Below are 16,401 nucleotides of genomic sequence, written 5' to 3' on the forward strand. Positions count from 1 at the left end.
TAATAATAATAATAATAATAATAATAATAACTTTATTTCTATAGCGCTTTTACCTATGATGTTCAAAGCGCTTTACAAAACAATATAACAAATATAAATAATTACTGAAATATAAAATAATCAAAAATCTAACTACTAAACTATCTTAATGACTACATTCTATAAAAATATAATAATCTAGTAATTATAAATATATATAAAATGAATAACTAATCTTAAAAACTAACCATAAGCCTCTTTGTATAAAAATGTTTTTAGCTTTTTCTTAAAGCTATCCAAACTTGAACATAATCTAATATCTTGGGGAAGAGTATTCCATAACACAGGCCCACAAATGGAGAATGCCCTAGCGCCATAGGTCTTAAGCTTAAACTTGGGTACCCTGAGCAATCCCTTGGCAGATGAACGCAATGTGCGAGATGGAACGTAAGGACACACTAAATCACTAAGATAAGTTGGCGCAATACCATTCACTGCCTTAAAGACAAAAAGAAGGATCTTATACTTAATACGCTGTTCAACTGGGAGCCAATGCAGCTCCATCAATACTGGTGTAATATGATCTGATTTGCGTGAAAGACTAATAAGCCTAGCGGCAGCATTAAGAGCATATTGTAAGCGTTGCACAAGGTGTTTGGGTAAGCCAAACGATAAAGAATTACAATGATCTATCTTCGAAGTCACAAATACATGAACTAGGATTTTTGTGGTGTCATAGCTTAAATACCTTCTAACGCGTGCTATGTTCCTAATATGGTAAAAAGCAGACTGGCAAACTGCAATAACTTGTTTAGCTAAACTTAGAGTCCTATCGAAAACTACACCAATGTTCCTTGCATGTTCAGAAACTTTAATGAGTTCGTTAGCAGCAGAAATAGTGTCCAGTGGTGGCGATGGATGATGCTGCGCATGCAGTAGAACAAACTCTGTCTTGTCGTTGTTAAGCTTCAAGTTGTTGGACAGCATCCAGCAATCAATATCACGTATACATGCTTCAACCCGGTATCTGCAAGAATCCATGTCACCTCCAATGGAGCAGTTGAATGCGTAGTAAATCTGCGTGTCATCCGCGTAGAGGTGAAATGAAACACCATGATGCCGCATTATATCGCCTAATGGTGAAGTGTACAAAGTAAAAAGGACTGGGCCCAAAACGGATCCTTGTGGCACACCGTACTCCAAGTTGAAAACGTCCGATCGTTGGTTTTCAACACAGATGACTCGTTTGCGATCAGCAAGGTAGGAACGAAACCAAGCAAGAACTTTACCACGTACTCCAAAACGAGAAGAGAGTCTTGAAAGCAGGATGCGATGAACTACAGTGTCAAATGCTGAAGACAGGTCTAGAAGCAGCAGGACAACACATTTGTCATCATCAATGGCACGAAGGATGTCATTCTGTACTCTAATAAGGGCAGATTCAGTGCCGTGGCGTTCCTTGTATGCAGATTGAAAAGGTTCAGTTAAGCTATTGTCATTTAAATAGGCAGTTAGTTGTGAAGACGCCACTTTCTCGCAACACTTCGAAACAAACGGAAGATTCGATATAGGTCTATAGTTGAGCAGTTCTTCATGGTCCAAAGAGGACTTCTTAAGTAAAGGTGAAACAACTGCTTCTTTCAATGATGTAGGGAGTATAGAAAGTTCCAAAGATAGGTTAACAATACGGGTGATTACAGGATACAACAAATCAGTACACTCCTTCATGATGGAAGCTGGAATTGGATCAAGCACACAAGATTTGACAGCGGACGCACCAACATAGGTTGACAGCTCCTCAACAGTAACGTTCTTGAACTCGCAGAATACAGCTTGGCAACAGTCAGAATCAGGAAACGGATTGACGATATCTTTCGTTCTTGTCTTGAGATCACTACTGAGCTTTGATATCTTACCATGAAATAACTCGGCAAAAGAGTTTGCGAGAGTTCTTGGACAATCAGTTGAAGGAAGTTTCTTCTCGGGTTGACGATGGAGTAGCTTGTCAACACTTGAGAAAAGCGCCTTGGGGTTAGATTGGTTATTCTTGATCAGGGCAGAAAAATAATTCATCTTGGAATCGTAAACACACTTGTTAACGATGTTGCATTGTTCAACAAACAGGCCTCTATCCACAGTCAAACCTGACGCCCGCCAACGTCTTTCTAATCTCCTCCTTTTCTATTTCTCGATCTTGATCTCATCAGAATACAACGGTGCCGATGGACGTAGTGTGATTAGGCGGTTCCTTACAGGAGCATGCTTGTCTAACAGGTCTGTCAACTCTTTATTATAACGATGGACTAGATCAGCAACATCAGCAGTGCAGACATCATTAGCAACCACAGGTAACTGGATAACATCATCGCGAAATCGTTGAATATCAATAGATTTCAGTTTTCGATAAGAGATCTCTTTCATCTCAAATGAAGGCTTGACTAAGGATAACGTACAATGGACAGCAAAATGGTCTGATAATGCAGGATTAGTTACCGAAAAACTGCTGGCAAAGGAATCATCAGATCTAGTTATGACAAGGTCCAGGATGTGACCACTCTTGTGAGTAGGAGAACTGATGTGTTGCTTGAGATTGAAGACATCAAGTAACTGAGAGAAACGAAGAGCAGTAGGGTCATTTGAATTGTCAACATGGAAGTTGAAATCCCCAGCAATGAGTAAAGAGCCAGAAGTAGCGATCAGTTGTTCAAGAAGGATAGGAAACTCGTCAAAAAATAGTGCCAATGAGCTATCGTTAGATTTAGATGGAGGAGGACGATAGATGAGTAAAAGCCGCAGAGTAGCACTCGACGAATTCCGCATAAGTAGATCAATAAATTCGAAGGATTTGAAACGATGTTTGATGAACTGTTTTTTAAATTTCAGCACTTTCTTGTAGAGAACTGCAACTCTACCGCCTCGGGATCCTCTCGGTACACTGCACAAGGAATAACCAGTTGGGCATAAATTTCTAATAATCTGATCATCTTGATTTAAAGAGAGCCAAGTTTCAGTTAAAGCAAGGATATCAATGTCATGATCGACGACATAGTCTTTCAGCGCCAGTGATTTATTCCTTATAGATCTAGAATTAAGGAGAGTAAAATCCACTGCTTTAGATTTAGGAACCGAAGGTTGAAAAGGCGATCTCTTGATGGTTAGAAGATTATAGCTGTTGTTGTTGGTGTTCAATGAAGTGGACTTATGAGCTTTCATTGAGAGGTCTTTTCCTTAAAGGATAATAGCAAAATAAACGAGGTTTTATTATAAAATAGGTTTGAGAAACGTTCAAAGTAATTCTGTCTGCTTATAAATTACCTGTCTTCCATCCTCTCGCTTTGTCTTATTTTCTTGATTCGTGTAAGGATGTCAGCAGGGTCGTCATTTGGTTCGTTCTTTTCGGCATCTAACACATAATTTGTTTCGCGATCATTGATAGCTCTGCAAATGTCTTCAACTTCTTCAGTATCTTTATTACAAGTTTATTCCACACTGGATGCGGACGAGTATTCTTCATCAATTATTTTATTTGACGTGCTTGCTTCACTGGCATTCCTACCAGGAAATAAAAGAATCATCGCACTCCATATAATACCGTTATTGAAAGTCCTTTCTTCTTTGGTCAACAGCATTCTTACCTTGAAGGAAGAGCGTTGTTAAGCAGTTTAGTAGCTCTCTTCCTTAATCGCTCCTGCAACACTTTGTTGGAATTTCCTTCTGCCAAATACTGATCACCTGCTTCTCCCAAAACCTCAACATGCCTTCTCATAAAACTCAAAACGCTTTTCCACTCTCTTCCACATGTTTGCACAGCTTGAAGAAGAAGAGTATCTTCGACTTGAGTGTAGTTTTTTCTTGGTTTTCTTTGCTTGTTGTTGTCCATCGCGCCTTTCTCACAGGATTAAGAAAAGTGAAAAGAGCCCTAAAAATTTGCACACGTGCACTGGTCGTAATGTTTTTTTAAAATATTTTTGTTTGGTTTCGTGATTGCGAACGAAAAAGTTGCATATATGTTTAATACACTACCTGTTTGCGTCAGTCAGCAATGGATGTCCCACCTTTCCCAATGTTTATTGTAGTAACCCTGCTGTCTATCTTGTTAATGTTCTATATAATGTATATATGTTATATATGTTCTTTTTGATATACTTTTCGGAAAAGTAAAACAAACTGGCGTAACACATGTTTATATTAGTGAGAGCAGAAAAATTCCTAGCTTAATACTGTAAACAAATCTCAAGATATGTTGATACTACTAGCCCTTACTAGTCAGTTGTGACTGTTTTGGTGCGTTGAATACAACAGGTGTATAATAAAGTTCATAAGTATATGACGTTTGGGACATTAGTTCTTCGTAGTAAGAGGATTGACTATCAAGGACCATAGTAGTAAGACGAAGGAGAACGTCAGTAACAATAGTTACAAACTTTCTTACGCAGTTGTTATTTACCTAATAATACATTGTACTAGCTGAGAAAACAGTAAGATAAGGAGTTTTGAAAATTCTATTGGTTAAATCTGGAATAAAATGATGATAGCTCTTTTTAATTTATGCTATTCCGGTCGGATTATAGAATGCGGAATATACTTTCCCTATGCCGCTAAATCGGAAATGTCTATTTGGTACATTCTCTATGATAAGGATCTTATTGATAGTCAAATTAAGTTTAAGTTTCATGTCGGAGATAAGGTTCGGCTTTCTAAACTGAAAGGAACCTTTGAAAAAGGGTACACTACCACATTTACGAAAGAAATTTTTGTCATTTCAAAGCGTATCGCGAGAACTCCCCCCGTTTACAAAATCAAAGATTTAAACGGGGAAGAAATCGAAGGTACTGTGTATGGTAATGAACTTCAACTTGTAAAAGATCAATAAAATTATTTGTGTTTCAAACTTGTTGTCATTTTTCTTTACATCGCTAACATGGAGGAACCTCAGTTTTTCCTGCTCTTACCCTCTAACGCTTCCCTTGATCTCTATAGCGATAATACTTTGACTAGCTATACCGTTCATCTTCCAGAACCTATCATCTTGGAAGGTGATTACGAAGTTGGTTTACAAAGTATCATTTGGCCAAGAACGTTCTACAACATTACAGAAAGTTCGGAGCGTTTATATTACCAATTACCAACAGGGTTAGCAGACACCGTAATTCTTTCCAAGGGATATTATGAAACAATAACTAGCCTAATTGATCATATCAACAATCAATTACAAGCAGATGTAAGCGATAATATTCACTTGAAATTTGAACCTCGGTCAGAAAAAGTATTCGTGACCATTAAAAACAGATATAAGTTGATGTTATCAAGCAATTTATCCCAAATCCTGGGTTTCGGGAATGAAGAAAAATTAATCTCTCAATCTCAATACGGTGATTTTGTTGGAGATCTCAGCGGAGGCATGCAGTGTTTGTACGTCTATTCTGATATCGTGAGTTATCAAATCGTGGGAGATACGAAAGCAAGGTTGCTCAAAGTCCTTCCTGTAGAAGGAAAGTATGGAGACACCATTTACAAATCCTTCGATGTTCCAACTTACTACCCGGTTGGAACTAAAGAGTTTCAAGATATCAAGATCGATATAAGAGATGGATCAGGACGCAAGATTCAGTTTCAGAGAGGACGCATAGTCGTGAACTTGCATTTTAGGAAAAGGCAACTATCATACCTTGTATAAAAAGAAGAAAATGAATCGGAAACACATTTCACCCCCTGAACTCTACAAAAATTACTATTTGAACCAAGCTCAACAGAAAGGGCGCGGTGGATCCTTTTTCGCGGGAAAGCTTTTTCAACGAGGTTTTGGTCAACGAGGTGGAGGTATTGGAAATTTTTTCGGAAGCCTGTTTCGAAAAGCTTTACCTTTCTTAGCAATCGCATCCAAACAGGCTGGAAAGGTTGCGCTAAAAACTGGTGCCAATGTCCTAGCGGATACAGCTGCGGGTCAGCGCTTTCAAGACTCTCTCCGAAATCGATTGAAAGAATCGGGAATGGAATTGAAACGTGACGTCACAACACAAGTAAAAATGCAATTAGAGGCCAAACTGGTGCCGGTAAGAAGCGGAAGCGAGGTCAGCAAGAAAGGAGTCGAGTCCCACCGAAAAAGCGAATACAAACGAAAGCCAAGCCGAAACGCATAAAACGCAAGAACAAGTCAAAGAGTCTCACAACTTCGAAAGCTACTAAGCCGAGAACATTTCAAGATATCTTTGGATAAATCATCATAACATGGCCTTGATTCATCCTCGCTCACAAGAATGCATGTTGGAGGAACTCGATTTATTTTCTGTCAGTCCAACTTAAAATAGTGTAGTGAAAAAGACAGATATCGAATATCAACCCATTTCAGCCCTTAGTAGTTCTTCACCTGTTGAATTTAACATCCCTGGTACTGAAGACTATGTTCATCTCCCCTACACTCAACTCTACGTGTCGGCTCGCATCAAACATAAAGATGGTACTGATCTTGATGCGGACGAAAAAATAGGACCCGTGAACAACCTTCTGCACAGTCTTTGGCGGCAGGTAGATGTCTATTTTGGTTCGACACTGGTATCAAGTTCAACCAACACTTACAGTCCCGAAAGCTATAGTAAGACCCTCCTAAACTTTGGAATGGGTGCTAAAAAGTCTCAACTACAAGCTGCCATGTGGTATGGGGATACATCTGGTGCATTTGAAGATGCTAGGGTTGGCGCTACAGGAAAAAATGCAGGTTTCAAAAGTCGAAATGCGCTCGTCAAGGAGTCCACCGAGTTTGAGTTGATTGGACCTCTGTACTGTGACGTGTTCATGATTCAAAAGTATCTCTTGAGCTACGTAGACCTGAAGATCAAACTCGTTCCAAATGAACCTGAGTATTTCCTGATGTCTGCAGAAGCAGGAAAAGAATATAAGATAAGTTTTACTTCCATCAAACTCAAGGTCAGAAAAGTCAAGATTGCTAACCATGTAATCATGACTCACGAATCAGCTTTGAGTAAAGCTCCCGCTGTTTACGGCGTCCCAAGAACCATGTGCAAGTCCTTTACCGTACCAGGAACAACACCCTCCCTCGTGAAAGATAATGTGTTTAACGGACAAATCCCCAAGCGACTCATTGTATTCATGAACAAGTCTGCCGCTACTAACGGAAGTTACACAACAAATCCCTTCAACATGGATTTTTTCCCCATATCGTCCATTGGCGTGTATGTTGATGGTGAACAAACTCCATCTAAACCGCTCAAATTGAATTTGACAGGGAGTGACAAAAAGTACCTAGAAAGTTTCCAGACGTTGTTCACAGGGACGGGGAAGTACCATGATGATGCAGGGAACCACATCACCCGTGGTGATTACCACAAAGGATACGGATTCTTCGTATTCGATCTACGACCTGATGGATGTGATGTGTCTGAATACTTAGGCCTCAGACAAAGAGGCAATCTCTCACTAGAGATCATCTTCAGTCAGGCTTTGGCAGAAGCCATAAATTTGTTTTGCATTGGGGAATTCGATAACATTGTCGAGATCGATCGAGAGCGAAACGTCCTGTACGATCACACATCATGAACTCTTCACAGTTAACACAAGTCATGGAAAAAGATCCCAAAAGTCGCAATAAGTTTTGTGGAGTGTATGCCTCTGACACACTACCTATCACCATTGAACACTTTCCCTGTGGACTTATCGTCAATACTGACCCTCATGAAGAAAAAGGATCACACTGGTTGGCAATGAACTTTCCATCTAAGGAAAGGGGAGAATTTTTCGATTCCTACGGAAATCCACCAGACTTTTATCGTGAAAATTTTAAAACTTTTCTAGATAAACAGTCCAAAAGTTGGAAATATAATCATCGTTCTTTACAAAGTTTTAGTTCAAGTACATGTGGACAATTTTGTCTTTATTTTATCATGAACAGAAACCGTGGAAAATCATTATCTATGATTGTTAACTCGTTTAGTAAAAACACGTCAATTAACGATCATCGTGTAAGTGAATTTACTCGTAGGTATCTTAGTTCCTTAGGAGCAAGATTCAAACAAACAACACATCAGTTAGCGTTGACTCGTATGCAAAATAGAATCAATAAAAAACGATAGACGTATCATTGTGTAACGTGTTTATTCAATCATTTCACTCGCATACACATATTTATCTCCTAATACGTAATCCAATTATCGGAAAAGCGCTTGGTCTTGCGTTGTCTGAAAACGGGACTCTTGATCCCCCTTGGCGTAGATGGTGGAGTGGGTGGAAATTGATAACCATCATTGGTCGTAGCTGAAACTGGAGTTTGTTTTCCCTGAAGCTGAGCAATATGGCTTCGACGTCTCTCGTTTCGCATCAGATACTTAGGCATGTTTATCTTGTCCAACGATTGTGTAAACAGTTCCCAACCCTTGGGATCAAAATCTTTCCTAGACCTCAGCTGATCGTTCACCAAGTCAATGATATTTGAACCGGGTATGGGATGGTCATTAATAGAAATTTCGCCTTTTTCGTTCCACGATATGTGTTCCCTATTAGCTTTCAAACGGTTGATCATTGATCGGGCTAAGGTGCGCGAGTTCTTTGGAACAGATTCCAATATTTCGTTGTCTGATAAATGTCTTTCTCCTACAACTCCTGGTTGATGGGATTCGTCCTTGCTTGCTTCATCTTCTTGAGGGGTGGTTCTAGACGTGTTCTCTTGGTGAATCTTAACAGTAGGAATAAACTGCTTTTTTTTCTCTTGTATGTCAAGAAATCGTTGAAGGTCTTGATGATATTGAGCTATTTTATCGCCTGTGGTCTTTTTTCCATCTTCTAGTATACCATCCATTTCTTTGTCTAATCGAATCAAGGATTTTGTCATGGGTGCAGTCTGAATGTTCTCTTTGCGTTCCAACATGTCCATGAATTCTTCAGGTACTAAAACCATTCGTTTAGAGTACTTCATTTCTTTCGAAAAAACAACTCCTTTAGAACTGAAATGACCGGGGGCAAAAGTGACAACAACAATGATCCTCCAGTCTGTACCATGTAGCGCTTCTTATGCTTCAGTGAAACTTGACGATCTGCGAGCGTTCTGAGCTGTTTCCTAAATCTCCCCAATCTCGCCTTCTGAGCCGGTGACAGTTTTACAATTCCCTTTAATACGTTGATTGCAATTTCAGAAATCGTCAACAACAAGTCCTTATCGCAATGTTCAAGTAAAGCCTTTCGCTGCTTCTTATTACACTTTGCTAAAACCGTGAGAAAATCTAGGTTACGTCTTACACGATCCGACATTCTAAATGAAATGAGACAATGGTAATATGTTCACCTTTTTTAAGTTCGCCTTACGTAGGATACGTGCCGTTCGTTGGGGAAAATATTAGTGCGAAGCCTAAAGCTACCGGGCGTGGTTGGATGCATGTCAAATAACAAATATCCATACAGCTTATCGGTTGCATCTTGGAAACTTTCTAATGCATAAAGACGATCCTGCTTCCCATGAAATGCCTGCTGAATCAAGTTAGAAATACCCAAAGAGTCGCGACAATTCTTAAAAGCAAAAATGTAATGGCAGTTGAGGGAAATAGTGCGAGAAAACTTGCCGGGTGGAAACAGATTCTGCAGAATGTAAATCACGGTGATGTTTCTGTGGTGAGAATGTTTCGTCATAAGGTCAGCCATACGCTGATCATTAGAACATGAAGCCATCAGGTCGTCCACGATCAAAATACCCGATTGGTTTTCAAACAGATCAAGCACATTCTCAGGAAATCCTTCCACGAACACAATACCAGGTACTTGCCTCCTAAATTCCGTAAAACTAGGTTGATAAGCTCCGTAACAATATATTATTTTGGATATTTCGCCTACAAAACTTTCATCTAAATTCTTCAACAATTTCAAAGTTAAGACGGTTTTTCCACATTGAGAAGGACCTGAGATCATGATACTAGAGGGGGTCTTAATTCGAATGTCTGTCATGGTTCAAAGCAGTAACGAAATAAAAAGAACACAAGAATTTACAAGACTTTATATCTTTATTTTCCTCATCGTACAATATCAAACATTCATTCTGATTATTCTATAAGATCGTCTATGAGAATGTCTTCAAGCTCTTCCCTCCTGCTAGATACGATATCTTCCCTGCTATCTTTACACTGATATTTCAAAAGCTCTAGCGCATTAAGTGGAGGGTTTAAAGTTTCAGTGTTTTTCATAAAAATCTTCATCACCTTGTCGTCGTCGACATCTTTCAAGGCTTCAAAAAAATAACGATACACCTTGATTTCTCTCGAAAGCATTAAACAGTCGTGATGGTCTTGTGAAGGGTCATCAATTTCGCAGGCTTCACAATTCTTGTTCACAAGGTGGCATGTGTCTCTTTGCAGGACATCAGCATAAGCTCTCAGTAGAATACCTTCGATCTGTTCATTCCTCTCCGTTTTTGGGGCAGGATCTTCAGGTACGTAGGGGCACTCTGCAATGTTGAGGTTCAAAGGCGAGACCTCTTCGTGAAAAACGTCTGAGGGATCAACGTTGGCAAGCATGTCATCCAGCTCTCTTTGCCTCACATGGTCATAGAAGGCTGTATAGGCGTCGTGTGAAAAACTTTCAAATCTTTCTCCAGTCTCAACCAACTCGTAGGTCCAAATCCGTGAATTATCTTCCACGATGGTGGCATAAAATTTCTTCACGATCGTAACAGTGTCCATCTTGTTTTCACTACTTCTTTTTTCAACGTCTGCTTGTACTGATTAATGATAATGCATAGTAACATGCCTTATACATTTGCGAAAAGGGATCTGGTACCGTACACGTGATACAGCCAATTTATGCTGATGTTATACACGTACAAAAAATATATACGTATAGCCATCAACTCTCCATCATTCTCACACAAGCCTCCCTATCGTGACCTTAAGAAAAGAACCATGAAGTTGAGAAGTGGACGAATAATCGTACCGGGACACTTCAAACGCAAAACAGTCGTAAAAAGGATGGGGGATATCACGAAGAAGATACGAATCCTCACGTTGGAGTCAATAAAAGAAATAAAACTCGAGGTGACCGTCAAAGAAGCAAAGACATTTTTCAGTTTCTTGTTTTATCACTCTTGCAAGTACCTGGGAAACAAAGTAAGGTTAGAGGAAATCGAAAGAGTGCAAGGAAGAAAACCTTACCTTGATGAATTGTTGAACTGGAAAGAAGACGAAGCTTTTTGGCAAGAAACGTTCCAGAAAGCTTGGATTCGCATGCGAAGTGAACTTTCCCAGTCTACACTATTACAAGCATTCTACTACTTTATGAAGTATGAACATCGCGAACAGCTAGAAGAACCCGGGGCATTTGCTTGGATGAAAACTCAGATAGTATGCTATCTCCAAGACCTCTGCTTCCAAAACAGCAGTTCAAGGATGGTAGAACTGATGCACCAAATAAATCAAGTCAAGTCCCGTACTTTTATTGTCGTTGACAAAAAAGTCTACTTGAATGAGCTAACTGACGACTTGGCGTTCCAAATCATCAATCCTACATTTGCTACCTACATTCCTAACGTTGTTCCATGGCACAGAATCTTCGAATATTCCAGGCAAAGGTGTCGTTACATCCATGAAATTGATAATGGATGTACTGTAGTGAGGCTCCCCTCCACTAATTTTTCCATGTTTCCAAGGTACCATTTCAAGATCCTCGAGACGAAGGAAACCTTCGATAGCCCTGAAAAAGATATACATAAAGCGCTCTTGCTCCACAAGAAGTGTACCGAGAAAACATCACCGTCTTGCAAATTGCAGTTCATCCAAGAATGCAAAGACTATACAAACTTTTAAAACTTTGACTAAGAAACTTTTTTTTCCCTCAAATAAAACATTCTCAAATTAAACCTGTGCACTGATAAATATAACTTGTATTATAGCCCTAAGAAATGAAAACGTCTTCTAAATAAAACTCTTTCAAAATATTTCATGGTCTCCTTTATTCTGCAGTGTCTTGGTAAAGGGAGGAAAAAAACATCAAACCTATATTTTTTTCAAGAGCGATAAAACGAAAAGAGAAAAATATTCTTTTTGCGCGCCAAAAAAAAATCACGAATAAATTATCGTTTTCGATAATTTATACAGAAATTAAAAATTCAAACCCGACCATCTACCGCTGACCGCATGAAAACGCGGGACCAAAATGTCCGTCAAAGTGCAGGTATAGTAGTCAAACCAAAGAAAAATCCTATTGATTTGCCTAGCTTTCAGTGGAAAGAGATTCAAACAAAAGAAGAAATCGGGCGTGGGTCGTTTGGAATTGTTTTTAAATGTTCACTGGAGACAGGAAATGAGGTGGTCGTAAAGACGTTGAGTGCCGAAGGGCAAGCTTACTTGTTGAGATAACCAACAAAGGTTTATCAAAGAAGCTCGCTTGTTGAAAGCAGTAGTATTTTTATTTTGTAAAAATAGCGCATACTATCAGTTATATTTAAAGAATCACATACGTTTGTGCAACATAAATACACTGTAGTACTAAATGTACGTGGTATTCTATAATCATTACGATTTAGTGACAAACAGTTATTAAATTTTGCACGCTTTCAGCTCTGAATAGGTCCTGTTGAGAAGCATAGTTCAATGAACTCTGGATGAATTCAGGGGCCATGTAATATCTCGTGTCCCGATTTATTCTGTTTGTTTTCGAATTAAGGGCCAGTTCCTCAGTATGATCGGCTTTCTCCGAAATCACTTAATTTGCCAATAATTGGCTTCTCAGCATACAATTAACCCTTGATTTCTGGGTCAGTAATACCCTGCGAGCAGAGTCTCCTTTTAACTCCTCTACGGGCGAGAGGAGTTTAAAGGAGACTCTGCTCGCAGGGTAGGTCAGTAAATACTTGAATAATGGAGATTGCCGACTAAGATGTTTTGCGACTTGATATCCCTGTGGTCCCTGTGGGCAATTCCTTTGCTATGAAGACATCATTGTAGGCCGCTCGATATTTGAATGGCAATAGGAACAACAAGCTGCGACAGATCCCCATATTATGAACCCTTCCTTCGGCATCTGTAAAACCAAGGAATTCATTAAGGGAACTGACTTTCTTGTCGATGCCGTATGGTTGAAAGTCAAAGGCACAATATTCCAGCATGATTGCGTACGTATGTCATGAGCTTTTACTCCTTTCAACAAGCGAGCTTCTTTGATAAACCTTCGTTGGTCTTCTTGCCCTTCGGCACTCAACTATTTAACAACTACCTCATTTCCTGTCTCCAGTGAACATTTAAAAACAATTCCAAACGACCCACGCCCGATTCCTTCTCTTGTTTGAATCTCTTTCCACTGAAAGCTGGCAAATCAATAGGATAGTAGACTATATTTTTGAAGTATGCAGAAGGTTACCGTTCTCGTCGAACTCTGAACAAGCGTGAACTGGATCAGGTAACTGGTTCTCATAAAACCGCTGTTTTTCTTTCGGAGGCAAATCCATATAATTCCTTCCATAAACATTCCCCAAAAATTTCTCCCATTGATTTGGAACAGATATATCAAAGCCCTCGAATCGTAACACTCTCAGCGGGAAAGCTTTGTAATCACCAGTGTTGAAGCCTAAGATCCAACCAATAAAACGCCATGCTTTCTTTACTTTGGATCGAATAAACTGATCTTGATAATACCCGTCTTGTAAAGCGATGGGGTATATGTCGATCTGAAGACCATCATGCCAGGAGCATTTGGGTTTCAGACAGTTTTTATAACAACTCTTTTTATCTCTGAATCGAGGATTCCAAGGTACTATTAAAATATCTAAAAGCTTTTGCTTTTGATGCGAGTTAATATGCAAAATGTCGCTGTCTGTGTAGTCGGAATGAAAGAACTGTTTCTCTTTCTGGTGATGCTGAAGGAATGTATCTGACGGCAACTCCTCTGCTCCTTTATGAAGAAACCTTAAATAATCTTCAATTGGCATTTCAATATCTAAATCACTATCCCATGGGATTAATCCTTGGTGCCTTGCTGCTCCTAAAAGAGTTCCCCGTGTAATCCAGTAACTTAGATTATATTTCTTCGCTAACGCGTCGAACATCAACAACATTCGCATCATAACCAGTTGCATTTGTCGAAGCGTGTTGTGTTCTTCAGTACGAATATCTGGACAGTTCCATTGACCATTCTTCTGTAAAGCGCAGCTTCCATTTTTCAGTTGTCCGTAAGGTATATTATTGAAGTTGTATTCTACGCTTGGAACAGTTGGACGTTCTCTAAATAGGAAAGGACGCGGATGATTAAAACCACGAATGAATAACACGATCACCAACAACAGAAACACTATACAATAGATCGTTTTTCTCCTTCGAGGCAACAGAAAACTACGGAACATTCTTGGATTGTTTCGAGGTTGGTGTAGTGGGTCTTCGAATTATATATTAAATTCACCAGTCACTGCAGTGTTCTTTTCACAGCGGTCCAACTGTACTCCCAGCGATTGAGAAATGAAGTATACCTAGCAGAGCTTTACAAAGAACCAAAACAGCTCAAGGGAGGGAGGGTGGGGAATATGACTAACCAAGGAATGCCAGGTCATGGGAGAGAGTACAATACGAAAAGTGCACTGGAACAAGTGTTTCCAGCTTTGAACCAAAGTGATTCTAGTGTGACCACCGTGAATAGTATTCACTCCTTCATCTACATTAGGGTGGGCTCAATGTATGTACGGTGCGGTCAATCTCGTACCCAGAGCCTGCATTACTTCTGGCCTGCGGCGAAGACGACGGATCTGGCATACATAATCCATTTTTGAGACCAGGCCGCTTGGACTTCCGGTATAAGAGCGCATGCATTCAGACTTGCCAATTTCTAATCTTTATTTTGATAGCAAGTAAACACAGAACTCTGCTTCAAAGCAAGATTTTCATTGAATACATTTCATTTCCGGAAAATTGCGCATGCGCCGAAAATAGATTATGACAGAGTCCAATCTCGCACGTTTCTTCTGGCCTGCAGCGAAGAACAAGGGCTCTGGCACAATCCATGTGTTTACTTACGATCAAAATAGAAATTAGAAATCGGGAACATATATTTTCATTTTGGGTCGCGGTAAAAAGCTGAAACGGAAACAGCTGAAAGAGCTGAAAGAGCTGAAAGAGCTGAAAAGTGCAGAGCTTCTTATAATCAGTAGACAAATATTATGAAAGATGATATAATATAAATAATGTCAAACTAAACAAAAATGGAAAAAAATGTTAACTGCAGAGATACCAGCCAATGGACCGACCAGCAAGGTTAATGTCACGCATTCTCTTTACCAAAAAAATAAAATTTCTACATAGTATTAGAAGATAAATAAAATTGAATAAAGCCCATGCACAGACATTTCTTGTTAAGCCTTCTATCGTGCTGCTCAGCTTTGAAAATATTTCTTTGATACTGAACAGCCACTAAGAAGTCCAATTTTATATTGTGACGTTGATCAAGTTACTTTTTCTGGAAGACCAAGCACCTTTTCTTAGCAACGGGCTGCTAATTGGTCAACATAACGTCGCTCGCCTACTGCGAAGACAGTTTAAAGCCCTGTCATTATACTGGGACTCTTTCACGGAACATATTTTTTACATAAAATGGCCCTGCCTTCACCTTCTACATTCGCCGTTTTCAAAAAAAACTGGTTGCTTATTTAAATGAAAGGTATTTTGACATGTGTACATGTTTTGAGTGTACAAAACCCTTTGCATGATGAAGTTAGGCACCTCAAATACCACGACAGTCCCTTTCAGTAGCTTCGTTTATTCTCTAGCTTTACTTTTATTTTTGTCTTCAAATTCTCAAAGAAAGGAGGTTTGACGTTTGTATATAAAAAGATAATTTGAAAAGGATTGTGGTACTATAGGTATGAAACGTCATCATACGGCCGTGCAGGCAGCTGGTCGCGGTCTCAAATAGGCAAAATCTTCGGCTATCCAAACTTTGTTGGCCAATACTTTTATGAAAAAGCCGAATCAACCACTATATCTTTGTTTAGAATGTCAGACCCTTCTCGGGAACGAAATAATAATAATAATAATAATAATAATAATAATAATAATTAGTAGATATATTTTCATTATAGTATATTTTATTATAGTTTTTCATTTTCTCTTTTTTATTATTATTATTATTATAAATAGATATAATTTCAATTTAGAAAATAAATAAATAAAAATAATTATATATAATAATTTAAAAAATAATAATAATGATGATGATATTTATTTAGAGACGACATTATATTTACAGCATTGTTGATGTGGTCGTGTGTTTTGTTTTGTTTTACTTTTTTTAGTTTTTTTGTTTTTGTTTTTGTTTTTATTGTTTTTGTTTTTTTTCTACAAAGAAACTACTAAAATCGTGATACTTAGTGTACCGAAGACTGAAAAAGAATCTTCCAAATTGTCGCCATCGATAATTTTATGAAAACGTTGTCAAGCGCTTCTCGGACTG

The 16,401-nt window shown here is 38.9% G+C and overlaps 4 protein-coding genes across 4 annotated transcripts in view; 1 reads left to right on the top strand and 3 right to left on the bottom strand.

The window, feature by feature from the left end:
- Positions 1 to 3,067: 3,067 nt before the first annotated feature.
- On the bottom strand, positions 3,068 to 5,050 carry LOC148912661 (uncharacterized). Its single transcript, XM_089026912.1, has 2 exons — positions 3,615 to 5,050; positions 3,068 to 3,531 (listed from the first exon to the last, which is right to left on the bottom strand). The coding sequence occupies exons 1-2, from the start codon at positions 3,857 to 3,859 to the stop codon at positions 3,459 to 3,461; spliced, it is 318 nt and encodes a 105-aa protein (XP_088883038.1). The 5' UTR covers positions 3,860 to 5,050; the 3' UTR covers positions 3,068 to 3,458.
- A 616-nt stretch (positions 5,051 to 5,666) lies between these two features.
- LOC148912662 (uncharacterized protein F54H12.2-like) lies at positions 5,667 to 7,533 on the top strand. The gene is made up of 2 exons (XM_089026796.1): positions 5,667 to 5,922; positions 6,329 to 7,533. The coding sequence occupies exons 1-2, from the start codon at positions 5,667 to 5,669 to the stop codon at positions 7,531 to 7,533; spliced, it is 1,461 nt and encodes a 486-aa protein (XP_088882922.1).
- Positions 7,534 to 11,383: 3,850 nt separating this feature from the next.
- LOC148912663 (uncharacterized) lies at positions 11,384 to 14,450 on the bottom strand. The gene is made up of 2 exons (XM_089026434.1): positions 13,327 to 14,450; positions 11,384 to 11,661 (listed from the first exon to the last, which is right to left on the bottom strand). Exons 1-2 carry the CDS (start codon positions 14,303 to 14,305, stop codon positions 11,546 to 11,548), a joined length of 1,095 nt encoding a protein of 364 aa, XP_088882560.1. The 5' UTR covers positions 14,306 to 14,450; the 3' UTR covers positions 11,384 to 11,545.
- LOC116286771 (archaemetzincin-2) overlaps positions 14,084 to 16,401 on the bottom strand; it is a 29,010-nt gene continuing 26,692 nt past the window's right edge. The window contains exon 4 of the mRNA XM_089026435.1: positions 14,084 to 14,186. Coding sequence (XP_088882561.1) covers positions 14,161 to 14,186 — 26 coding nt within the window. The 3' untranslated portion in view covers positions 14,084 to 14,160. The remainder of the gene's footprint in view (positions 14,187 to 16,401) is intronic.

The sequence above is a fragment of the Actinia tenebrosa genome, unplaced genomic scaffold, assembly GCF_029948245.1.
Source record: "Actinia tenebrosa isolate PJP-AT-01 unplaced genomic scaffold, QUT_ActTen_1.0 PGA_scaffold10__47_contigs__length_13832649, whole genome shotgun sequence".
NCBI classification, from domain to species: Eukaryota; Metazoa; Cnidaria; class Anthozoa; order Actiniaria; family Actiniidae; genus Actinia; species Actinia tenebrosa.

Excerpts from the sequence above, each read along its gene's own strand:
- LOC148912662 (XM_089026796.1), top strand. The coding sequence starts at position 5,667 with ATGAATCGGAAACACATTTCACCCCCTGAACTCTACAAAAATTACTAT. Across the intron at positions 5,923-6,328 it reads CCTAGCGGATACAGCTGCGG|CCCTTAGTAGTTCTTCACCT; the intron begins GTCAGCGCTTTC and ends AACCCATTTCAG.
- LOC148912663 (XM_089026434.1), bottom strand. The coding sequence starts at position 14,305 with ATGTTCCGTAGTTTTCTGTTGCCTCGAAGGAGAAAAACGATCTATTGT. Across the intron at positions 11,662-13,326 it reads TTCAGAGTTCGACGAGAACG|GGCTATCGAAGGTTTCCTTC; the intron begins GTAACCTTCTGC and ends TATCTTTTTCAG.
- LOC148912661 (XM_089026912.1), bottom strand. The coding sequence starts at position 3,859 with ATGGACAACAACAAGCAAAGAAAACCAAGAAAAAACTACACTCAAGTC. Across the intron at positions 3,532-3,614 it reads AACAACGCTCTTCCTTCAAG|GAATGCCAGTGAAGCAAGCA; the intron begins GTAAGAATGCTG and ends ATTTCCTGGTAG.